The sequence below is a fragment of the Schistocerca nitens genome, chromosome 1, assembly GCF_023898315.1.
Source record: "Schistocerca nitens isolate TAMUIC-IGC-003100 chromosome 1, iqSchNite1.1, whole genome shotgun sequence".
Classification (NCBI taxonomy): domain Eukaryota; kingdom Metazoa; phylum Arthropoda; class Insecta; order Orthoptera; family Acrididae; genus Schistocerca; species Schistocerca nitens.
The window spans coordinates 32,284,500-32,312,047 of NC_064614.1; the positions used below are offsets into that span (position 1 = coordinate 32,284,500).

At 39.6% G+C, this 27,548-nt stretch overlaps 1 protein-coding gene across 1 annotated transcript in view; it reads left to right on the plus strand.

Annotated features, from left to right (window-relative positions):
- The window catches only part of LOC126262686 (Down syndrome cell adhesion molecule-like protein Dscam2), a 551,718-nt gene that overhangs the window by 481,429 nt on the left and 42,741 nt on the right, over positions 1 to 27,548 (plus strand). The window contains exon 32 of the mRNA XM_049959465.1: positions 8,699 to 8,884. Within this exon, the coding sequence (XP_049815422.1) occupies positions 8,699 to 8,884 (186 nt within the window). The remainder of the gene's footprint in view (positions 1 to 8,698; positions 8,885 to 27,548) is intronic.

Here is a 27,548-nt window from a genome sequence, read left to right on the forward strand (position 1 = left end):
ACTCCCTTGCTGCTATTGAACACTACCTTTCATAATGCCTGACATTTTAAAAATCTACAACCTCCTTCCTGGTCACCATGACGCCACCGATTATTACTGTACTTCTCCTTTGAAGGCATCACCTACAAACAGATCTGGAGTATGGCATGGGCATCTGTATGGCACCATCCAATTCCAACATGTTCTACAATTACCTCTACATCTACATCACTAATATAGCGAGGGAAAAACGACCGTCTGTATGCCTCTATATGAGCTCTAATTTCCCAGATCTTATCTTCATGGTCCCTAAGTGAAATGTATGTTGGCAGCAGTAGGATCGTTCTGCAGTCAGACTCAAATGCTGATTCTCTGAACTTTCTCAGTAGTGTTCTTTGAAATGAATGTCTTCTTTCCTCAAGGAATTTGCACTTGAGGTCCTGAAGCATATCCATAACACTTGCATGCTGATTTAACCTACTGCTAACAATTCTAGCAGCTTGCCTCTAAATTACTTCAATGTGTTTTTTCAATTTGACCTGGTGTAGATTCCAAACACTTGACCAATACTCAGGAATAGGTCGCATTAGCTTCCTATATGTGGTCTGTTTTACAGGTGAACTTCACTTTCCAAAAATTCTCCTAATAAACCGAAGTTAACCATTCACCTGCCCTACCAGAATCCTCACATGCTCTTCCGATTTCATATCACTTCACAATGTTATGCCCAGATATTTAAACAATGTGACTGTGTCAAACAGGACACTACTAATGCTATATCTGAACATTATGGGTTTATTTTTACTACTCATCTGCATTAACTTACATTTTTCTACATTAAGAGCCAGCTGCCATTCATCACACCAACTAGAAATTTTGTCTAGGTCATCTTGTATCAAGCTAAAGTCGCTATCTTCAACACCTTCCTGTACACTACAGCATCATCAGTGAACAACCATAAATTACTGCTCACCCTCTCTGCCAGATCATTTATGTACATAGGAAGTAGCAATGATCCTATCGCATTTCCCTGGGCACTCCTGGTATTATCCCTGTCTCCAATGAACACTCGCCATTGAGGACAAAACACTGTACCGAGTGAGGTGGTGGAGTGGTTATCACACTGGAATCGTATTCAGGAGGATGACGGTTCAAACCCATGTGCAGCCATCCTGATTTAGGTTTTCCGTGATTTCCCTAAATCGCTTCAGGCAAATGCTGGTATGGTTACTGTGAAAGGGCACAGTCAATTTCCTTCCCCGTCCTTCCCTAATCTGAGCTTGTGCTCCATCCCTAATGACTTCATTGTCGACAGAACATTAAACACTAATCTCCTCCTCCACAAAATACTGGGTTCTATAACATAAGAAGTCTTTGAGCCAGTCACATATCTGGAAGCCTATTCCGTATGTATGTACCTTTGTTATCAGTCTGCAGTACAAATGCTTTTCAGAAGTCTAGAAGTATGGAATCTCACTGTTGTTCTTTATCCATGGTTTGCAAAATATTGTGTGAGAAAAGAGCAAGCTGAATTCTGCATGAGTGATGCTTTGTATAGTCATACTGATTCGTGGACATGAGCTTTTTTGTCTCCAAGAAATTTATTGTATTCAAACTCAGAATATCCTCTAGAATTACACAGCAAACTGATATTAAGAATATTTGTCTGTAATTTTGCAGGTCCTTTCTTTCATACTTCTTATATACAGGAGTCACCTCAGCTTTTTTCCAGATGCTTGGCGTTTTATGCTGGTCGAGAGACTCATGATAAATGCAAACTAAGTAAGGGGCCAGTGATGTAGAGTACTCCTTGTAAAAGTGAATTAGGATTCCATCCAGACTGGCAACTTATTTGTTTTCAACTCTTTCAGTTGTTTCTCTATGTCAGAAATGCTTATTACTATGTCATCCATATGGGACTCTGTGTGATGGCCAAATGACATTACGTTTGTATGATTCTCCTATGTGAATGATTTTTGAAATGTGGAACTTAGAACTGCGAACTTCCTTCATTATCTTCCAGTGCCAAACTAGACTCATCAATGAGTGACTGGAGGGAAGCCTTAGATTCACTTAGCAATTTTACATAGGACTAGAATTTTTCTGGATTCTCTATCAGATCTTTAGCCAAGATATGAGTTATGATACGTGCATGGCTCTTTTCTCAATCTCTACTAATCTTTGCCTGTTTTCATTTGTGTGTCCTCTTTAGAACTGAGAGTGCAATGGTTGTTGCTTCCTCAGCATTTTACTCATTTCATTATTAAGCCACAATGGATTTTTTCCATCCTTAATCAACTTACTAGGCATATTATTGTCCAGAAAATGATTTACAATATGTTTAAACATTGCCCATAATTCCTCCATATCCACCATTCTGGAACTAAATGATTGCAGTTCATTGTCCAAGTGAGGTGCTAACAACTGCTTATCTGCTCTTTCTAGCAGAAGGACTCTCTTAGCCCTCTTGATTGATTTATTAACTTTCGACGTCATGATCACTAATCCCCGTCGCTATCTGACACCATCAATAAGATCCAGTCTGTTTGAAGCTACAAGGTGCAGGATACTTCCATTGCATGTGGGCTGCCGAACTAGCTGCTCAAGACAGTTTTCAGAAGACTTGTTCAAAAGTACTTCTCAAGACTGTATGTCTGTATTCTGTGCAATGAAGCCAAACATGTCCCAGTCTAGGTTAAAGTCGCCGCCAATTAGTATTGCAAGATCTGGGTATTTATGCACAAATAACTGTAGACTTCCTTCGAATGACTCTAGAGCCATAACAGCAAAATCAGGCACTCAATAAAAACATCTGGCAGTTATCTTGCTTTCACCTAGACCTGTTATGTGCTACCAGATCCTACACCACCACACTCAATTTCAACCTAAATGTAGACAGTATTTTTGTCAACTGCAATGAACACTCCACCTCCTAAGGTGTCTAATCTGTCTTCCCGATAAACAATCCAAGTCTTACTAAATATCTCAGAGTATTTTACTTCGAGTTTTAGCTGTATCTCAGTCCCAAGAATAAACTGAGGTTGAGAATTTTCCTGGAAGGCAGTAAATTCGGGGACTTCATCACAAAATACCGTGACAGTTTACTGATAAATTTTTACAGTCAAAGTGTCTTTACTCTGAAGACAGTCTAATTTCAGTATATGCATATTGATTGGTGAGTGTTCATGAGAGTACCTCAAAAAAAAAAAAAAAAAAAAAAAAAAAAAAAAAAAAAAAAAAAAAAAAAAAAAAAAAAACATTTGCACTCCAAAAGTACTCTGCTACCCGAGTAGCTGCTTCCTTTGTGTAGTGCACCCCTGACCTATTAAGGGGAGTCTTACAAATCCCTACCCAATAATGCAGGTCCAGAAATCTGCAGCCAAGACCATCACAGAGACAATGAAGCCTTTGATTGGGTCCCTCCCCTCAGCTTCAAACCAAAGGGCCCCGATCACAACTCCGGGTACAATGCCGCAAATTGTGAGCTCTGCTTACACTCTGCAAGTGAGGCCAGCAGTCTTCACCACCTCATCAGCCACCTGTAAGAATTGAGGATGGCCACAGAACCAATGTGACAGGTATTATTGTGGCCAACATGAGTCATAAGTTGCAGATGACTTCACCCTGTACGCTCGACAGCTACGGGCAAGGCCACCTCCCCACCTCAAATGAGGCAACTTGGCAGAAATACCAAGTGCACATTGTCTTTATTTCAGTGCTGAATGCTATCTTCCACAGCAGCTCCATAATGTGCCTAACATTGGAGCTCCCAATAACTAGCAAACCCCTGCCCACATGTTCCTGCTCGAACCCTACTGAGGGTAGGTTGAATAGGCGAGGCCATATAACCAGTGTCCACATTAGGTCTCCATCTGGAGTGATGCGAATGCCTTACCTCCCGCCACTCATCCTGTGGGTCCACTGTGTTGGGTACACTAGAAGGTGCCTCAGCAATAGAGCCCAGGGTGAAACAAGCAATACCTGCAGTGTCCCATGCGATGCTCCAGAACCTCTGCCACCACTATGCTGCAAGGAGGTAGCCTGAAGGCCAGTTATTGCAGTCAAAACCATATTCATCTGTTCATAAACTGCTTCCAGCTCCTCCTGCACCTGCACGCATCCTAGCAGGACTAACTGAAGAGTCAGCGGTAAAAGCTGGCAGAAACTAGATAATCAACGTGTTACCCTCCTGACCTGTAACACTGATACCTCAATGAACTATGTAACTGGCTGTTCAGAAAAAGACAGCTGAGCTACAAACTGCCTAAAAATACACTCACATTAACAAAAAAAGCATGAAACTAAACTTCTTAAATACCAAATCATGCAAGCAATTAAACATAGATATACTGTTAAGGAAACACAGGAATAAATAATACGTAACTTGATGCCCTGGAGATGTGTCACAGGTGATAGCTGGCACCGAACTGAGTGCCTAACTATGCTTACTATCATGGTCACTAGTCTTTAAGCAAACAGCTGAATAACTACTGTGCTATGCACTAATTGAATATACACTTACAAAACACAAGATTAAACTCTGAGAATCTGAGGCTGAAGGTCTACTGAATATTTACTATTTGCAAAGGTTGTTGAATAAAGTAAATAAAGCAACACTAGCGACTTCTGCGGCAGAAATCTACATTAGAAAGTAAACTCACTCAAGGCAAAAGATCAAGAAATTGCAAATTATTGCTAAACAATGTAAACAAACTGTGTACAATCAATAAGTTGCTGCTGCTGACCTCCACTGTGCTTTGAGGCTGGAGGTCATTGGCCATCTAGAGGAATCCCTCCTGACCACCCACAATCCCAAACACCTTGCCTAGTTCAGATTCATTGGGGACATGTTCATGATCGGGATTGAGGGTGAAGACACCCTGTCCACATTCCTCCAGAACCTCAACACCTTCTCCCCCATTTGCTTCACCTGTTCCTCCTCAAACCACCTTCCATGATGTTGACCTCCAGCTCAAATATGGTTACATTAGTACCTCCTTCCACCTCCTTCCTCTTTTGACACAGTACCACCCAGGACTGGAACAACTGAATTAAATTGTCTGCCAGGGCTTTAACTACCTCTCATCACCCCCTAAACTGAGGAATGTCCTACTCACTATTCTTTCCCATCCCTGCCACAGTTGTATTCTGCTGCCCGCTGAAGCTATACAATATCCCCATCCATTCCTACTCAACCCTGCCTCCCAACCCCTTTTCTCATGACTCATATGCCGGTAACAGATGTAGACGCAAGACCTGTCCCATACATCCTCGCACCACCACCTACTCAAGTCCGGACATGAGCATCACCTATCCCATCAAAGGCAGGGCTACCTGTGAACCCAGTCATGTGATCTATAGCTAAACTGCAACCACTGTGCTGTACTCTACATGGGCATGACAACCAACAAGCTGTCTGTCTGCATGAGTGGCCACCGACAAACTGTGCCAAGAAGCAGCTGGACCACCCAGTTACTAAGCATGCACCCTATACAGATTTGTTCGTTTCAGTGACTGCTTCACAGCCTGTGCCATCTGGATCCTTCCTATCAACAACAGCTCTTCTGAATAGTGCAGGTGGGTATGCTACCAACCATATAGCCTACTTTCCTGTAGACCTCCTGGCCTCAACCTTCATTAGTCACTGTCCTTACCTACATATACCCTTCTCTGTTCACACTCCAGCACTACACAGCTTTCTATTCCACCAGTGCATCTACAGTCTTTTTACTTCTCTCCTTTTTCAGACCCCTCCCCACCCCCCGATCCCTCCCCCCTCGGCCCTCCATCTAAGCTCCGGAATGCACCTACCTGCCTTACCCTCTTCCCACCTCATCTCTGTATGCTCCCACAAGTAGCATGGTACCACCCACCACCCCTACCCTACTATCCATCCATCCCAGAATTCTCATTACCCTCACCACCCAGATGGCCACAGCAGCCAGAGACACTGGTCATGTGTGTATGAGTTGCATTTGCATGAATGTGTGTATGTTGTCTAATACAGAAGAAAGCCTTGTGGCCAAATACTTGTTTAGCAGTATTTATGTGGTGCCTGTTTGTAACTCAACATCTCCACTACATGGTGAGTAGTGATCTATGCTTTTCATAGTATTATCAAATGTAATTTTCACCACCTTAGCAATATCCATATTTGCATCCTTTAAATTTATCTATCTGTGAAAAAAACTTTTTTGTTATTTTGTAGATAACAGCAACAGATGAGTGGTATAATGGGAGAAGCAGCAGCTTCTCTCAAAGTACTTTTTCTGCTATTATACATAAACACATATAAAATAATGTAGGAGTAATTCTCTTAATTATCAGTGTGGGTTAGTACTAGACATAATTTGTTATCAGTATACTTTACAGAATCATCCTACAATGATTTCATGTTCCTGTTGTATAGTTTGACTCACTCCACACCCCCCCCCCCCCCCCCAAAGGCTCTCATTCATGATGGGATTTACAGAACATGATGTATGAGTGAGTCAGTGAATGTCCAGCCATCTTGTCTCATTGTAAAAACTACATCAACTTGATCATACTTTTATGTGAATGGTTGTTTTCTTATGAATGATACTGATGTTAAAATTGGCCAATGATGAAGAATATTTTTTTTGTTCAATACAATGCTGCTGTGCAGTAAAAATTATTTCATTTAATACATTCATTTATCTGGTAGAAGTTATGTAGTTTATCAGAATTATTTAAATTCTCTGTAAGTCATGTACATCCATCATAGTGTGATACTTAAGTAGTAATAAGTATGTATAGTTTGAATTTTTTCTTAATACACACATTCATGTCCTTATATTTTACATAGATCATGCCACTAGTTGATTCCATAAATGAGCAGCTCTCTTCCAGTGCATATGCTTGTTTTGAAATAGCTCTTTTTGTGGGAGGGATCAATATTTGTTTAAAAACATTAAAATGGTTTGTTATTCACTTACTACGGTATGACAAGTATTGGAAATGAGGCTTAGTTTTTCAGCTGGAGATGTTTTATGAAATTATTGTTTAAAATGAGGCTAAGTGCAGCCACAGAACAAAGGTAAATCAATTTCCTGAGCAATGATTTTACTAAGACCTCAGCTTTAATTCTCTCACATTATGTATATTAATAATGTAGAAATTTCACATCTCCTGTGACCAGTTATTTTATGATAACCAGAAAACATAACTGAAATTAGAAATGTAAATGAGCATGTGGGTAGGCCTCCTGTCAGTTAGATCTTTTGTCTGGTATAAGTCTTTTTAGTTGATGCCACTTCGGCAACTTGTGTGTCAAGCTGAACTTAGAGAATTTCAAATTATTAAAAATTTTCAATTTATAATATCAAGGAAAAACAAGTTCCTGTGTACAGTATGAATACCATTTGTCTTTCCAAAAGAGTATAATGAATATGGTGATGGATCAGGTTTTCTGCATTTCAATAGTTATTCATGTTTGGGATCTAATAGAAATGACAATCATTCATCATCACTTAACACTTCCGGGCTGAGATGCTGTGGTCCATACATAAGACTCTCCCCTGATATTTCACCTTTGACTGCGGAAGGCATCCTCCAAGGACAATCGGTGAACTGCAACGAGAGCGTGAGTGAGCGCCATATATATAAGCCATCCAGAGGGCGCTGCTGTCAATCATGTGATGTCGGCTGTGCTATGAGCTTTGATATAGCCAACTTTCTCAATTGGAATTAATCGATTGTCATGCTGTTGCTGCAATGTTGAGATCCATATCTTATTCAGGTTAATGCCTTCATCTTTTCTATTAAAATTATTGCAGTGTTTGGCAATCTCAATGGCCTCTCTGTACATAACAATGCGACATCTTTGCTATAACGGTCATCTCACTAAACTTTATTTCATGATCACCTTCCTGAAACACATGTTCCGTTACAGCTGATTTATCAATATGTCTGAGGTGGCAGTTCCTTTTATGTTCACCAAGACGGGTGTTGACGCTTCTTTTTGTTGTGCCTATATAGACCTCTCCACAACTGCACGGAATTTTAAAGACGCCTGGTGCAGCTAGAGGATGTCATTTATCTTTAGTGGATCTTAAACATTCTTTTATTTTCGTAATGGGTCTGAAAACAGTTTCCACATCGTACTTGCTTAAAATTTTTCCAATTTGATCAGTGACCTTACTGATAAATGGTAAGAACACTTTCCCCTTGGGTTGGTGTTGATCCTCGTCCATCCTGGTTGTCAATCTAGGGTGCAGTGCATGATCTAGCTCTCTGTTGGAATACTCATTCTTCTTGAAGGTCGCTCTAAGGTGTTAAATCTCATCATCTAAGTGAGCTGGTTCACATATTTTGTGCGCCCTGTCTATTAATGTTTTAATCACCCCTCTTTTATGTCTTGGGTGGTGGTTAGAATCTTTCTGCAGATAACGATCAGTGTATGGACCATGGCATCTCAGCCCGGAAGTGTTAAGTGATGACAACACCTGCCGTGAAAGCCTTCATTCTATTCATTTATCAGTTGTGGTGGTTTTAATGACATACTTTATGTAAGATGATACTGAAGTTTCACAAACAAATGAAAACAGATAAAAACAGAGTGTTGTGTATTTATTACTTGCCATTTCACTACTGACAATGAGATTATGTTCCATTTTTCTTTGTGTATATACTGTCTTGAATCTTCATTGTTATTATCATGTTTAAAATCTTTATGATTAACATAGGATGTCTCTTTCAGAGCACTATGAGATGAGTCCATATGCCACATTTGCAGTATCATCAGATTCACCTAAAACAATGAATGCAATGATACTAGACTACACCATGCAGTTCAAAACATTTGGTCATTCTGAAAATGACAGTGGCATACAACATGAATGTGTTCATCAAATCAACAAGAAACGGCAGCGAAAAGGACCAGACGGTAACTCAGACTACTTCTGTTGCATACAGGGTGTAATTTATTGCGCAATGTATTAAGTTTTCTTAGTGTTATCTGACGAGGTCCATCATACTGATATACTTTGATTACAATACTACTTTTTTGGTTAGTGTACTCAACACAGTATGTGGTACTTTGTCTTGTTTCTGCATTCATTATCACTTATATCATCATGATGACCAGTCTCAGATCTCACAGAGAGTGATAATCACTGACAGTCACTTTCTGTAACATATGAATCAGTCTGATAGTGACAAAATGCAGTGCACTATTGCATATGAATTCTAATGGTCGAATATCACAAGTCTGGGTTTTGAGCCTACAGTCTTTGAAATGTGAATTGTGGTTTATTTGTCTCATAATATACATAATCTAAATCATTTGATTCAGCTACAGGAGACATGTCAAACTGCAGTAAAATTTCACCATTAACAAGGAACAGCTGATGTTAACTAACAGAATCATAATAATAGTACAATTTTGTTATACATACATATAATAAAATCTAACACTTAATTACTTCTTGCTCAAATTATCATTTCATCCCCTATAAATTCTTCCATTGAATAGTAGCATTTCTCCCACAGAACCTGCTGTAGCCTCATTTTTAAAATTTCTGGCTTCATATTAAATATGTTTTTGCCCATTAACTTCTTGTATATTGTCATACCCATTACTGTGGACTCAGTGCATATAATTTCAACTGGTGCATGGGTAGCATAAAATTATTTTTATCTCTTGTGTTATATGTATAGTTAAACTGATTATCCTCAAGTAAGTTTTCTCTGTGTGTGTAGGAAGATTATAATTTCATAAATGTATATGGAGGAAACAGTTATGATTAGTAGTTTCCGGATTAATGGGCAACAAGACTCAGTTTGCTGTGCAGTACACATGTAACAGACAATTTTCTATTGCAGTTTCAGTACTCAAACATAATAAACTTTCTGATCACTTATAGAAATAAGGAGATGTCAGTGTTGTCAACATAAAAAACAACAGAAATGGAAGATACTCACAAAGATCAGTGACTAATAAATGAGAGACATGAAGACATTTGTGAAGTGACTGCTGTACACAGGCTTTTTAACACAGTGATGTTAGATCATATGAATGCTGTCAACAGACACTGGAGTTTTGGGTGGAAAGTAGTACTTATAGAATAGCATGCTGACATTTTGTGATTTTGAAAATTACATATTAGATTATAAAACTGCTGGATGCAGAGTTAATAGTATAGATGATACATAGGTCCCATCAATGATTTGCTTTAAGTAAAAGGTAGCTGGTTAGAAAAGTATAGAAGTTCACCATAATATTTGGTTAGCACACTGTATGCCTCCACAGTGAATTTTGGTTACAGGTGCAACCAAAGACCTTTTTCTGACAGAATCAAAATACTTACGAAACATTGTACAAAGTGCTTTGAAGTGCAGGGAGGTTATGTAGAAAAATAATGTATGTTTCAGTTTTCTATTATTAGAATAAATATTCCTTTTCTAAGGAACCTTTTCTCCCCCCCATGAACCATGGACCTTGCCGTTGGTGGGGAGGCTTGCGTGCCTCATCGATACAGATAGCCGTACCGTAGGTACAACCATAACGGAGGGGTATCTGTTGAGAGGCCAGACAAACGTGTGGTTCCTGAAGAGGGGCAGCAGCCTTTTCAGTAGCTGCAAGGGCAACAGTCTGGATGATTGACTGATCTGGCCTTGTAACAATAACCAAAACGGCCTTGCTGTGCTGGTACTGCGAACGGCTGAAAGCAAGGGGAAACTACGGCCGTAATTTTTCCCGAGGGCATGCAGCTTTACTGTATGATTAAATAAATGATGATGGCGTCCTCTTGGGTAAAATATTCCGGAGGTAAAATAGTCCCCCATTCGGATCTCCGGGCGGGGACTACTCAAGAGGATGTCGTTATCAGGAGAAAGAAAACTGGCGTTCTACGGATCGGAGCGTGGAATGTCAGGTCCCTTAATCGGGCAGGTAGGTTAGAAAATTTGAAAAGGGAAATGGATAGGTTAAAGTTAGATATAGTGGGAATTAGTGAAGTTCGGTGGCAGGAGGAACAAGACTTCTGGTCAGGTGACTACAGGGTTATAAACACAAAGTCAAATAGGGGTAATGCAGGAGTAGGTTTAATAATGAATAGGAAAATAGGAACGCGGGTAAGCTACTACAAACAGCTTAGTGAACGCATTATTGTGGCCAAGATAGATACGAAGCCCACACCTACTACAGTAGTACAAGTTTATATGCCAACTACCTCTGCAGATGACGAAGAAATTGAGGAAATGTATGATGAAATAAAAGAAATTATTCAGATTGTGAAGGGAGATGAAAATTTAATAGTTATGGGTGACTGGAATTCCAGTGTAGGAAAAGGGAGAGAAGGAAACATAGTAGGTGAATATGGATTGGGGCTAAGAAATGAAAGAGGAAGCCGCCTGGTAGAATTTTGCACAGAGCACAATTTAATCATAGCTAACACTTGGTTTAAGAATCATGATAGAAGGTTGTATACATGGAAGAACCCTGGAGATACTAAAAGGTATCAGATTGATTATATAATGGTAAGACAGAGATTTAGGAACCAGGTTTTAAATTGTAAGACATTTCCAGGGGCAGATGTGGACTCTGACCACAATCTATTGGTTATGACCTGTAGATTAAAACTGAAGAAACTGCAAAAAGGTGGGAATTTAAGGAGATGGGACCTGGATAAACTGAAAGAACCAGAGGTTGTACAGAGTTTCAGGGAGAGCATAAGGGAACAATTGACAGGAATGGGGGAAAGAAATACAGTAGAAGAAGAATGGGTAGCTTTGAAGACAGAGATTTAGGAACCAGGTTTTAAATTGTAAGACATTTCCAGGGGCAGATGTGGACTCTGACCACAATCTATTGGTTATGACCTGTAGATTAAAACTGAAGAAACTGCAAAAAGGTGGGAATTTAAGGAGATGGGACCTGGATAAACTGAAAGAACCAGAGGTTGTACAGAGTTTCAGGGAGAGCATAAGGGAACAATTGACAGGAATGGGGGAAAGAAATACAGTAGAAGAAGAATGGGTAGCTTTGAGGGATGAAGTAGTGAAGGCAGCAGAGTATCAAGTAGGTAAAAAGACGAGGGCTAGTAGAAATCCTTGGGTAACAGAAGAAATATTGAATTTAATTGATGAAAGGAGAAAATATAAAAATGCAGTAAATGAAGCAGGCAAAAAGGAATACAAACGTCTCAAAAATGAGATCGACAGGAAGTGCAAAATGGCTAAGCAGGGATGGCTAGAGGACAAATGTAAGGATGTAGAGGCTTATCTTACTAGGGGTAAGATAGATACTGCCTACAGGAAAATTAAAGAGACCTTTGGAGATAAGAGAACCACTTGTATGAACATCAAGAGCTCAGATGGTAACCCAGTTCTAAGCAAAGAAGGGAAAGCAGAAAGGTGGAAGGAGTATATAGAGGGTCTATACAAGGGCGATGTACTTGAGGACAATATTATGGAAATGGAAGAGGATGTAGATGAAGATGAAATGGGAGATACGATACTGCGTGAAGAGTTTGACAGAGCACTGAAAGACCTGAGTCGAAACAAGGCCCCCGGAGTAGACAACATTCCATTGGAACTACTGACGGCCTTGGGAGAGCCAGTCCTGACAAAACTCTACCATCTGGTGAGCAAGATGTATGAAACAGGCGAAATACCCTCAGACTTCAAGAAGAATATAATAATTCCAATCCCAAAGAAAGCAGGTGTTGACAAATGTGAAAATTACCGAACAATCAGTTTAATAAGCCACAGCTGCAAAATACTAACACGAATTCTTTACAGACGAATGGAAAAACTAGTAGAAGCCGACCTCGGGGAAGATCAGTTTGGATTCCGTAGAAATACTGGGACACGTGAGGCAATACTGACCTTACGACTTATCTTAGAAGAAAGATTAAGGAAAGGCAAACCTACGTTTCTAGCATTTGTAGACTTAGAGAAAGCTTTTGACAATGTTGACTGGAATACTCTCTTTCAAATTCTAAAGGTGGCAGGGGTAAAATACAGGGAGCGAAAGGCTATTTACAATTTGTACAGAAACCAGATGGCAGTTATAAGAGTCGAGGGACATGAAAGGGAAGCAGTGGTTGGGAAGGGAGTAAGACAGGGTTGTAGCCTCTCCCCGATGTTATTCAATCTGTATATTGAGCAAGCAGTAAAGGAAACAAAAGAAAAATTCGGAGTAGGTATTAAAATCCATGGAGAAGAAATAAAAACTTTGAGGTTCGCCGATGACATTGTAATTCTGTCAGAGACAGCAAAGGACTTGGAAGAGCAGTTGAATGGAATGGATGGTGTCTTGAAGGGAGGATATAAGATGAACATCAACAAAAGCAAAACGAGGATAATGGAATGTAGTCGAATTAAGTCGGGTGATGTTGAGGGTATTAGATTAGGAAATGAGACACTTAAAGTAGTAAAGGAGTTTTGCTATTTGGGGAGCAAAATAACTGATGATGGTCGAAGTAGAGAGGATATAAAATGTAGACTGGCAATGGCAAGGAAAGCGTTTCTGAAGAAGAGAAATTTGTTAACATCGAGTATAGATTTAAGTGTCAGGAAGTCTTTTCTGAAAGTATTTGTATGGAGTGTAGCCATGTATGGAAGTGAAACATGGACGATAAATAGTTTAGACAAGAAGAGAATAGAAGCTTTCGAAATGTGGTGCTACAGAAGAATGCTGAAGATTAGGTGGGTAGATCACATAACTAATGAGGAGGTACTGAATAGGATTGGGGAGAAGAGGAGTTTGTGGCACAACTTGACCAGAAGAAGGGATCGGTTGGTAGGACATGTTCTGAGGCATCAAGGGATCACCAATTTAGTACTGGAGGGCAGCGTGGAGGGTAAAAATCGTAGGGGGAGACCAAGAGATGCATACACTAAGCAGATTCAGAAGGATGTAGGTTGCAGTAGGTACTGGGAGATGAAGAAGCTTGCACAGGATAGAGTAGCATGGAGAGCTGCATCAAACCAGTCTCAGGACTGAAGACCACAACAACAACAACAACATTCCTTTTCTCAAAAGTCACATTACTTTTTGACTTCCCCTCATATGTATAAAAGATCATTTTATTTTCAAAGTTCTGTATGATATCTTAGATGACTTTACTTCTAGATGTGGTGTAGGTGGAGATCCTCTCAATAGGCAAAACATGCTATTTGCCTCATCTGCACGATTTTGTACTTATCTCTGGTACCAATAACTTGTAAATTGCATGTAATTGCCTAGAGTATTTTGTATCTGGCTATATATTCTAATTCATTTGATGTGAATTAACTTATGGTTGGTACCAGTGGACATATCATCAAATATGACAACTCACAGATGGCAGCATGGGCATTACCAGCATAAATTATTGGTGGTGGTGGAGAGGAGGGCTCCTCTATAGATAAGGTATAGATCATAAGAGGGTCTAAACAGAGACCCCATATATAAAAAAAGTAACTGAACACCATGATAGGCGTCACAAGGACTGAAAGCACCCTGCTTGCCAACAGCACTTGGCACATCTGGATGGGCATCTGTCCAATTGTTAGCCAGTCCCAGCAGCACTTAGGTCATCTGATGGGAAGTGGTATTACCACTGTGGCAAAGCCGTTGGCATCATTATACCAAAACCAGACTTTAAGTGATGTGATGTGGCATTCGATTGTTAGCTGTCTCCCTCTTGGGCACCCATCCTATGAACTAATGATTTGTGCTTATCTATGTGTAGCAATCAGATGTATGATCACACCGGATCATTGACCAAGTCATAATATGCAAAATCAATAATGTTGCAGCCATGTGTTTCTTTCACCATGTTATCTAATTTCTAGTTTGAAGACCAGTTAATGTCAGGAATATTTGAGACTTATGAGGAGTATAAATTACCATTGTCAGAATATGAAGACCTGATGATGACAGATACATTTTAAAAGAATAAAGTGGCTGAACCTCAGATTTTAAGAACTTTTTCTCATTGTTCTTTTATTAGAAGGTGGGAGATGATGGAAATTGGAAGAAAAATGTAATAGGTAGATATAAAATGAGGAAAAACCACTTCAGCTCAGAATAAGGAAAAGGCAAGGTATAACTTCAAAACTAGGGTATTCAAGTGAAAGTTTGATATTGGGAAATTCATTTCATTTGTTCTTAATGGTAGAATACTTTGAATCTTTAGAAATACAGTGTTTCCCTCTTCTTGCCGCATGTATTGTTCTGCCAACACCAAGCTAGGGAGCACCATGATAAGACATTGTACTTGCATTTGGCATGGCAGTTTAAATCCTCATAAAGACCTACATGTTCCCAGATTTTCCTAAATGATTTAAAGTAAATGCTTGGGGATGCCTCATCAATTTGTGTTAATGATACTGCATTCAACTGTGACTGTGATGATCACGCAGTACTCCCCTAGAGCTTGTAACGGAACATATTAAAGACTTTACTTTACCGAAGTATGCGATACCCTCCAGATTCAACCAGTTTAACGAGTATTTATGATTATAGAAAAGTTATTGTGTATGTTAACAATGATTGCATAACATGTCTCCATAAACAGTCAACCCATTAAATTATACTGAATAACTGACCCACACAAAAGTTAATATCACTGGATCACTGATACAGCAAATATCATCATGTAAAAACACTAAGTTCATCTTAAATAATTAATATGAAGTACGAAAATAGTGGCCAACTTAGGTATTTTGGATCTCCTTGAATAAAAATCACCCAGTGAAATCTATTTGTTCACTAGGAGCGTTTTCACTCAGTATTCACACAATCACTCGTATTTTAGACGAAAACCAATGTAATTCTTAATAATTCATGTTATTTACTTATTTATGCAAATTAGAGAAGTCAATTGACAAACTTCTAAAAAACGGCCTTTTTGTAACAAAGAATTATTCTGTCAAGTCAACAAATCTGTCTGTCATTTTAATAACATGTTAAATTATGTCACTCGATGCAAATTAATAACTTTTCTACACAAATTATGATAACAGATGTACATGTGACTTATAAACTGTATCTCTTTTTAGTAGTTCTTTGACAATGTTATAAATACAAGCAGCAAGAAGGGTCGGGGGCGCAGTCGGAATGTCACTTTGGTAAAGTGTGTTTATGTGTTATTGTTTGAGGTGGATAAACAATGCAAAGAACATGTAAAGGAAGTACTACTTTGTGTTGTGTCATGGTCTTTGGTGGACAGTGGAATTAAGATGGCCACCAGTGTAATAAATATTTGAAGTTTTCATATTTGTTGGTTTCGCTCGTTCTTTATCATCAAAAGCACATAAAAAACATGGGACCTCATGTTTTTAACCCTAGACAACCAGATTTAGAGCCAGCATCAGCATCAAGACACAGCAGCGATCCAACAAGCAGCAGCGATTACTACAATGCATTTTAATGGCGCCAACCTAACATCAAGTGCTAACAAGCTCCGTAAATGGGAGTGAAATAGTGCGATTGTGGCAATTAGCAATATCTACCACCAGGTGACCATTACAAGCTCTTGAACCATAGTACACCACAGAAAACAGTTATTTACTCATTCTACTTAAATCAGTAGACTGAGTTCTTGTTAACAAATTACCTTATTTTTAGTGTCAGTTACAGAACATACGATGTCTCTTGCGATGTTACCATAAAACAGGTCCATCTAGAGACTTCAGACAAGAGACTGCTTAAAACTGTACATCCAAGCTTTATAGTCTTTACTTCAGTATTTTCCATTAAGCTTCAAGCAATCTGCTGTCTGGTGTATACCTTGCGGCTGCGGTTGGTGATGAGGTCTCTCTGCACTTGCTCTGATGTCACATCATCAGGTGCTGTGCTCCAGTGTCACCTTCCAATAATACCTCAAACAGAATGTGCACAATACCAAACAGAGACAATTACTTGCAATATGTGTTTGCAGAATAATGTCATATGACATGAATCAGTACCAGAAATAATGCTTTAACTGTACACATTTACTCAGTCATATGTGTCATCAAGGGAGCAGTAATTTTAGTGTGATACTCGTACATTTGTGCATATTTCAGGATTTTAAGACTCAAAATTTCTGCACCCTTTCATCTGCCGCCCTTATTAATAAGTGAACGTAACTAATTTCTGTTTTTGTAAAACTACATAAACTATCACATTCATTATAGGTTTCTTTTTTATATATGTAACATCTTAATTCATAGATCCACAACCTACTTAAAAAGAAGTAAATCATAGAATCCTCTTTCATTGTGATCTTAGCAAAAAAGTTCTCCTTTTTTTCATAATTATAACTAATGTGTAACTTTATGTTTGTCATAAGTGAATCCCTGTAGCTTTTGCTGATTGAGTTAATCGAGTTTATTGCATAAAATGATAATAATATCTTCATCAAAATGTCCAGGTCAGCTATTACAGTTAGCCACTAAGGAGGGTAGTGGAAGGAGTCGTTACTGATTTAGATATCCAGAGACTTGCAAGAATCTGATAGAGACTTATTATCGTAGACTGGCAATTTGTCTGCAAGAAACTTCAAGAGTTTGTGAGGATGTTATGCACTAATAATCCTTAGATATATGTCACCTTGGTTAATGAGCATGAGTAAACTGGCTGGTACTTGTGTCCTTTTCTTCTTAGACACAAAGAATAGTAACATATGTCAGTACATCTGATATTCACTAAACAGAATAGGAATCATCTGGGGACATGTGACACTATAAAACTTACATAAACTAGACTCACTATATGCACCCTGTAGACAAATACAGACCCTCACAGATGTCGATAATCAAGCAAATGTTCCCCTAGAAATCTTATCATACAAGAGTACACAAATTTTTAATTCAGAAAGGCCATATGAATTCTGGACATCATTTTAGGGAAGGACAGTGATGCCTTAGAACATGGCTTAATGTAGGAGAGAGACTTGGTAAGGAGTTAAGCTTCTTTGCATCTTATTACTGACAACTGGTCCCTTATGGAAGCACTAAAGGACACATTGGTCACCAGATCTGAACAGTTTTCCTCCCAGGGCTGTCACTCTACACATCTCTTATGCACAAACCATAAAACACTTCCATCAGATGTAAACCCTTTTAAGGGTAACAAAATGTATTAGTTCTCTGGTCATCCTAAAATAGTGTGTTAAGGTTAACCCTAAAGTCAACACCCACATACATCATGCAATATCAATATTACTGCCGTCTCTTAGCCAAGGCAGATACACAGCGTTCTTGTACCAACAAAATGAAAAGCTGGTAGAAATTGGGTACAGTATTCACCCACTATGCGTAAGTGTATATTAGTGCCTGTCCCGTAGTCTCCAAAAATATCAGAGATGCATTTTTCCTTTCTCTTACAGCTGCAAAAATGCCTGTTTGTTGAATTGTACTGGTGTTCCTATTCTCCACCTCCTTTTTATCTCATGCTTTGGTTAACAATTCCTTAATAGTAGTTTCTACTTCCTGTTTTAATATGTTCTCCTTTGGCCAATCAATCCATGTCAGCAATGGTTCTCCTTCTAATTTACTGCCTGTTACCTTGATAGGTGACATTTTTGTAACTGAATGTGGTACTCGTTTAAAACTTCTTCAAGATCCTTGTTCATCTCAACCCACATTGGATATCTATTATACCATAACATTCTGCATTATCTACCTAGTTCCCTCTTAATTCTTTTTGCGGGATGAGCTTGTGTATGGTAACAGGATATTAAAATATGAGTATCATTTTCGCATGCTAGCAGTTCTCTGAATTTTCTGGCATTCAATTGTGCTCCATTATCAGAGAGAAGTTTACTGGGCTTCCCTATATTTTTAAAATAGTGGTCCCTTAATTTAGAATCACCACACAGGTTGTAACTTTCATCATCAGATATAATGTTACTAGCTTAGACCATCATTCAACCACAAGAATGCCTGTCATCCCTCTCCACCCTCTAGCTAGTGGTCCACAGCCACTAACTCCCAGGGGCATTAGGTATTATTGGGCATAACAGTGAATGTGTTCCACTTGTTGCTGATTCTACCATCTGACATACAATATAGTGTCTAACAAGGGAACCTCCCCATCGCACCCCCCTCAGATTTAGTTATAAGTTGGCACAGTGGATAGCCCTTGAAAAACTGAACACAGATCAATCGAGAAAACAGGAAGAAGTTGTGTGGAACTATGAAAAAATAAGCAAAATATACAAACTGAGTAGTCCATGCACCAGATAGGCAACAACAAGGAGAGAGCAAGCTCAGGAGTACCGTCGTCCCGTGGTTAGCGTGAGCAGCTGCGGGACGAAAGGTCGTTGGTTCAAGACTTCCCTCGAGTGAAAAGTTTAACTTTTTATTTTCAGTTTATGTAACAAACGCTTACATTTTCATCAATTTTTTGGGAGTGATTATCACATCCACAAGAAAACCTAAATCGGGCAAGGTAGAAGAATCTTTTTACCCATTCGCCAAGTGTACAAGTTAGGTGGGTCGACAACGTATTCCTGTCATGTGACACACATGCCGTCACCAGTGTCGTATAGAATATATGAGATGTGTTTTCCTGTGGAGGAATCGGTTGACCTATGACCTTGCGATCAAATGTTTTTGGTTCCCATTGGATAGGCACGTCCTTTCGTCTACTAATTGCACGGTTTTGCGGTGTGGTCGCAAAACACAGACACTAAACTTATTACAGTGAACAGAGACATCAATCAACGAACGGACACATCATAACTTTGCGAAAATAAAGAAAGTAAACTTTTCACCCGAGGGAAGACTTGAACCAAGGACCTCTCATTCCGCAGCTGCTCACGCTAACCACGAGACCACGGCGCTCCTGAGCTCACACTATCCTTTATGTTGCCTATCTTGCACATGGACTACTCAGTTTGTATATTTTGCTTATTTTTTCATAGTTCTGCACAACTTCTTCCTGTTTTCTTGATTGATCTGTGTTCAGTTTTTCAAGGCCCATCCACTGTGCCAACTTATAACTAAATCTGAGGGGGGTGCGATGGGGAGCTTCCCTTGTAAGTACTTTTTTTTCTTGTCTGTACATATTCTTAAAGTAATAATATTTTTTGTGTGCAATGTACACTTCTTTGTTCTGAAATGTGCACATCACAGTTGTGTGTACCATTCTAATAGATGTACTGCAGATTGTGGCATGCACAGCACCCAGTTGTTCATTCTATTATTCTTATAGAATAACACACACTTTTGTATTTTCCACTTATCATCTTCTTGTGATCTTGTATTTTCAATTTTCTCAGTATGAGCCCCCAAGAATATCCTTCTCTCACCTTAGTTGCTATATTGTTTGCTAATTGTCCTATCTCCCAGTGGTTTTTACAGTGATACCCCTATTTTACATTTTCATGTGGCCGATACTTTAAAAAATGCAAAAGTGAAGAAAATGCGGAATCGAGGAAAACTATAAAACTCCCAAAATATGAGCAAAAAAATATGTAATTGGCATATGTGATTAAAAATTGTAATCCTCATCAGTACATTACAATCTGTATAAATGAAAAATTAAATGTACAGTGCAGTATTTATACAATAATTTGTGGTAATGAATTTCATTAGTTCTGAAAAAATCACAGATAAGTAACAGCAAGTAAAAACTCATTAAAATATTGAAATTGATATCTGGGTACAAGGTAATCAAGATATTTTCCAACATGCTACAACCACAGATTTAAACACGAGTTTTTGAGAACTCTTTCCTTCGTCCTCACCCAGAAAAAAGCAACAATTGATGAACATGACGAATTAAACTGAAAACTATGGATTACGGTGAAAGGCATCAGAATCTAAAGACACATACACACTGAGCTTGAAATATACTTTCAAAACATGTTTCCAGATAATTGACTGGGACACTGTTTGGAAGCATGTTTTCTTAATGCACAGAAACATCTGTCTGTATCCATGTTGGTACAGACCAAAGGAAACAATGATTCAGGGCAGCTACGCTGTCACCACCGTACAGCACTAGTGTATGTTTATGTGTCGCATTGCATCATTTGTTGTGTAGAGTTGTTAGATTTTTTGTTTTTCCTTGCTGTATTAAGATTTTCTGAAAAAAATGTAGTGAAAGAGAGCAGACAGTTGAGTTGTTATCTGTGTACAAGGCTGAGGGTTGCTTGTGGAATGTATGAAGCAAGCAGTTCAGGAATAGCAATGAAACACAAGACCCACTGCACAACACTGCTGCTACATCTGGTAGAATACTGACAAAGACTGCATAGAAAAGAAAATAATGTCATTTATCATAGCTTGCTTTGAAATGCAAACTGAATACTCAAGGCTCTGGAATGAATCTCACGTTACCGAAAAACTAGGACTAACAGCATGTCTGGTACCGATTCCTTTCCTGAAATTTTTGTCTTTGTTTAAAAAAATATTGATACCATATTTGCCAGAAATTCAAAATCATTAGTTGATACCAAAGTGAAATTATGGAATCTAGAGCTGTCTTCCTTATTCAGTTCCCATATGCGGCAAGTTTTTCCCACCAGTCCATCTATAGTATGTTTTCACTCACAGACAACGATGACTGTGTGCAAAGCAGCAAATTGATTTCGTACAGTAACTAATCTGATGTTATCAACCATTACCAAGTACTATACAAACTCTCCCTCATCAAAATAATATCGCAGTTTTAAAACCAATTATGGAATTTTTTGATAACTGCAATCTTCTTCTGTGAAATTCTGAAACACTGAGAAAAGGCTGTATGGTCTTCAGGTCAAAAGTAATGATAAACAAATAAATGAACAAAGAATGATGATGATGCCTTTCATTTTGTTTTTGTTAATCTTCAAGTATTAATAATGCAGCAGCATGCATTACTGCTTCCTCACCTCTGGACATGACGTGGCAGACAATACAAAATCAATACAACAAATAGCTTTGCAGATGATGCAAATACACTGAGAAATGCTTGCTACTAGTGTGGACAGAAACAGAGACAAGAAAAAAGTTGGGAACAGATGCAAAACACTGCAGGAAACAACGTTTCCAACTGAAAAGTGTTTCCAGTGGCAATGTGGATGTGGCTTAACATGTGGGGGAGGGTGTTTTTCTTCTCTAGTCAATGGCGGTGCAGCATATTCTGGTGATACATGAGCTGTAACCTCTAGTGTACTGCTTGTAAACTTTTCTGTGTTTGTTGAGTTGGGTAGTTGAACTGGAGCATTCTGCAGTATTACCAATGTGCGCTGTTTGTGCTTTGAACACATCGCTTATTCTGGTGTAAAAACAGCAAATTTTGTGAAAGCACCTGTATACGGAAAAGTTTTCCTTCATATCCGAATGAATATGAAATAAAGTTAAGCCTGCTGTGATTCCAGTGTTTCTCTGTCCCAGCAATCCATTACATTGATAACTCTCCATCTATGTAATAAAACATGACGAAAATGTTTTTGTGAAGTTTGCAATGTGTGTCGTTTAACACAAGAAAAACAATGTTCAGTATACCATGTTTTACCACAATACAGCATAAAAAATATTCTCCGCCATTTTTATACATAACTCGTGTAATCTGAGGTACTGTTTCTTGATGCTGCTGTAGTTCCATTTTGATGTTACTGCATTGTCACATGGAAATCATTTAATAGTTGAAATAAGTTTCAGTGCTATCTGTTTACAATAGATTTTATTTCACACACTAGGTGTTCATTGGCGAACATACATTGTAAAACTCACAAAGTCTGATTACATACTGTTGATACAAAATTTGGTCTAAGATTGAAATATGGCAGCGTACAAATCACCTCTATTTATATGGTTTTAAACCATTATTTTCATTCATCCACGAGACTCAGAGGGCCATAGACACAGGTTCACAGGTAGATGCCGTGTTTCTTGACTTCCGCAAGGCATTCGATACAGTTCCCCACAGTCGTTTAATGAACAAAGTAAGAGCATATGGACTATCAGACCAATTCTGTGATTGGATTGAAGAGTTCCTAGATAACAGAACACAGCATGTCATTCTCAATGGAGAGAAGTCATCCGAAGTAAGAGTGATTTCAGGTGTGCCGCAGGGGAGTGTCATACGACTGTTGCTATTCACAATATACATTAATGACCTTGTGGATGACATCGGAAGTTCACTGAGGCTTTTTGCAGATGATGCTATGGTGTATTGAGAGGTTGTAACAATGGAAAATTGTACTGAAATGCAGGAGGATCTGCAGTGAATTGACGCATGGTGCAGGGATTGGCAATTCAATCTCAATGTAGACAAGTGTAATGTGCTGTGAATACATAGAAAGATAGATCCCTTATCATTTAGCTACAAAATAGCATGTCAGCAACTGGAAGCAGTTAGTTCCATAAATTATCTGGGAGTACGCATTAGGAGTGATTTAAAATGGAATGATCATATAAAGTTGATTGTCGGTAAAGCAGATGCCAGACTGAGATTCATTGGAAGAATCCTAAGGAAATGCAATCCAAAAACAAAGGAAGTAGGTTACAGAACGCTTGTTCGCCCACTGCTTGAATACTGCTCAGCAGTGTGAGATCCGTACCAGATAGGGTTGATCGAAGAGATAGAGAAGATCCAACGGAGAGCAGCGCGCTTCGTTACAGGATCATTTAGTAATCGCAAAAGTGTTACGGAGATGATAGATAAACTCCAGTGGAAGACTCTGCAGGAGAGATGCTCAGTAGCTCGGTATGGGCTTTTGTTAAAGTTTCGAGAACATACCTTCACCGAAGGGTCAAGCAGTATATTTCTCCCTCCTACATATATCTCGCGAAGAGACCATGAGGATAAAATCAGAGAGATTAGAGCCCACACAGAAGCATACCGACAATCCTTCTTTCCACGAACAATACGAGACTGGAATAGAAGGGAGAACCGATAGAGGTACTCAGGGTACCCTCCGCCACACACCGTCAGGTGGCTTGCGGAGTATGGATGTAGATGTAGATGTTACATATTGAATTTTGCATATATACAAATAAAGTTTTTACATACATCTTCCCAAATTACATAGAAATTTGCATAGCATAAAAGTGAATAATGTCATACAAAGACAAGAAAGAATCTGTTTCTATTAAGACTATAAATTACATGTTTTATCATTGCACAATATATTTTGTTAATTTGCATATAGTGTTTTTCTGACTTCTTTGAAAATCATGCTATCATTTTCAGGTGAACAGAGTGATTAGTTTTATTGAATGAAAGACCTAGATGCAGCTAATTAATTCTTGTACAAGTAAAATTTTACATTTCTATATGGTGATAATTACAGTTCTACTTACTAACACCAATTAAAACAGGATATGCTTGATTCTGACAGAAAAATCATTGTGTCTTATTTTTTTAGGGATAAAAACATTTTCTGGTTTCAAAACATAAAAATAGCTGTCTCTCTATGTCTTGGAAATATTGTAACTTTAATCATTAATTACTCCATAATTACAATAGCAAAATCATTCCTCCCATGTTCCTAAAATTTGTATTGTGTGTAAATTATGCTGGTACATTAGTTTTCAATTCAACATGTTTCCTTCATTCCATTTTCTGGTGAGGCCCAATGTAAAAATTGTCAAAAACAAAAGTTTAAATTAGTGTAAATTACTAATATTATATATACGCCCTCTTCAGGAGAGTGGAGATGAGATTGAAATAGGATGTAGGGTCCCAAGATGTTGTGGTATTACATCTGCCATCACAATACATTAAACACAATTGAGGACTCCAACAAAGACGAAGCCGTTGCACAACTGTTCACTGAACACCTCCTGTTAATTGTGGAGCCGCACATAGCAGATGAAGTAGCCAATGTTGGCTGTAGTTGGTAGAGGAACAATACATTCTGCATTCTGTCGATAGGCTTCAAGCACAACTACTGTAAGTAAAATTAATACATGGTAGTGAAGGATGTACAGGGTATTACTATATAAATGGAACCGCGGTGGAAGCTGAGGTCACTCCATTTACTATACACCAATCACATCAGCCATATTTTGGAAGTAGCTGCCTAGTAACCTTGCTGTTTTTCACTCTGTATGTTAGAACCCACTGCATTAGTGTGACATCACCCGCTACTGGCTGCAGATGGAAAGCAAACACCCGAGATATTATAAACATCCAAGATGTTGTAATCCAGCAGTTTTCACCATACTGCACAGTTTTCAGTTTAGGCTGCAAATTTGTGCTGTTTTTGAGGAGAACATAAAATGAAAAAACCTTCAAACTGCTTGTTTTGAGGTATAATTTATGGCAGTGGTGTGTAGGGAAATGGCTCATTAACCTTGTACATCATTAGGAAAAGCAATAGTCTTTTCATTTACACACCCTGCAGTATTATTAGTGGAAAAACTCACTTTTTTCCTGGAAGGCTTGTTATACACTCCTGGAAATTGAAATAAGAACACCGTGAATTCATTGTCCCAGGAAGGGGAAACATTATTGACACATTCCTGGGGTCAGATACATCACATGATCACACTGACAGAACCACAGGCACATAGACACAGGCAACAGAGCATGCACAATGTCGGCACTAGTACAGTGTATATCCACCTTTCGCAGCAATGCAGGCTGCTATTCTCCCATGGAGACGATCGTAGAGATGCTGGATGTAGTCCTGTGGAACGGCTTGCCATGCCATTTCCACCTGGCGCCTCAGTTGGACCAGCGTTCGTGCTGGACGTGCAGACCGCGTGAGACGATGCTTCATCCAGTCCCAAACATGCTCAATGGGGGACAGATCCGGAGATCTTGCTGGCCAGGGTAGTTGACTTACACCTTCTAGAGCACGTTGGGTGGCACGGGATACATGCGGACGTGCATTGTCCTGTTGGAACAGCAAGTTCCCTTGCCGGTCTAGGAATGGTAGAACGATGGGTTCGATGACGGTTTCGATGTACCGTGCACTATTCAGTGTCCCCTCGACGATCACCAGTGGTGTATGGCCAGTGTAGGAGATCGCTCCCCACACCATGATGCCGGGTGTTGGCCCTGTGTGCCTCGGTCGTATGCAGTCCTGATTGTGGCACTCACCTGCACGGCGCCAAACACGCATACGACCATCATTGGCACCAAGGCAGAAGCGACTCTCATCGCTGAAGACGACATGTCTCCATTCGTCCCTCCATTCACGCCTGTCATGACACCACTGGAGGCGGGCTGCACGATGTTGGGGCGTGAGCGGAAGACGGCCTAACGGTGTGCGGGACCGTAGCCCAGCTTCATGGAGACGGTTGCGAATGGTCCTCGCCGATACCCCAGGAGCAACAGTGTCCCTAATTTGCTGGGAAGTGGCGGTGCGGTCCCCTACGGCACTGCGTAGGATCCTACGGTCTTGGCGTGCATCCGTGCGTCGCTGCGGTCCGGTCCCAGGTCGACGGGCACGTGCACCTTCCGCCGACCACTGGCGACAACATCGATGTACTGTGGAGACCTCACGCCCCACGTGTTGAGCAATTCGGCGGTACGTCCACCCAGCCTCCCGCATGCCCACTATACGCCCTCGCTCAAAGTCCGTCAACTGCACATACGGTTCACATCCATGCTGTCGTGGCATGCTACCAGTGTTAAAGACTGCGATGGAGCTCCGTATGCCATGGCAAACCGGCTGACACTGACGGCGGCGGTGCACAAATGCTGCGCAGCTAGCGTCATTCGATGGCCAACACCGCGGTTCCTGGTGTGTCCGCTGTGCCGTGCATGTGATCATTGCTTGTACAGCCCTCTCGCAGTGTCCGGAGCAAGTATGGTGGGTCTGACACACCGGTGTCAATGTGTTCTTTTTTTCCATTTCCAGGAGTGTATAACATTAAATTTTGAAATTTCTTTCTTATTGTTGAAACTTTTACCTAGAAGGAGAAGAATGAGATCCTCACACTGACTTTGATTTATAGCTTTTGTGCCTGTTTACAATCCAGTGCTTAAGGAATTTCAAATGTTTTATAGGCTAAGGTCTGTAAACTTATATAGTGTAGTATGGTGACTGTGCCGGATGTTGGGTGATGTAACAAGTTGCCAACAAATAAGAGCTCACTAACTGGAAATGATTGTTTCCTACATTCTGGCCAAGCTTATTCTTTGAGACTCGGTGTTTGAATTTAGTAGTTGATGGTCACTCTCATTGCTGACTACAGTACATCAGACATCAGTACACTCAAAAATATGAGACCAAGTTATAAGTGGCACAAGAAAATGTGGCAGCTGGTCCCTTTCATCATGTATTGGCTTGGTTTGGAACACTTCGCATCGACTGGCTTGTTTTTCCATTGTTGCTGCAACCAAGCAGTAGTTGTGTTGTACCTGTGCAGTGACACTATACGTTGCAAGTTGTGCTGGCAATGCCATTCATGGATTGTGTAAGTATTTCCTCTCTCATGTCTCTGCAATGGCCTAAAATATTCCCTTAACTCTGCCATGCAGCTTTACTGTATGATTAAATGATGATGGCGTCCTCTTGGGTAAAATATTCCGGAGGTAAAATAGTCCCCCATTCGGCACTCCGGGCGGGGACTACTCAAGAGGACGTCGTTATCAGGAGAAAGAAAACTGGCATTCTACGGATTGGAGCGTGGAATGTCAGATCCCTTAATCGGGCAGGTGGGTTAGAAAATTTAAAACGGGAAAT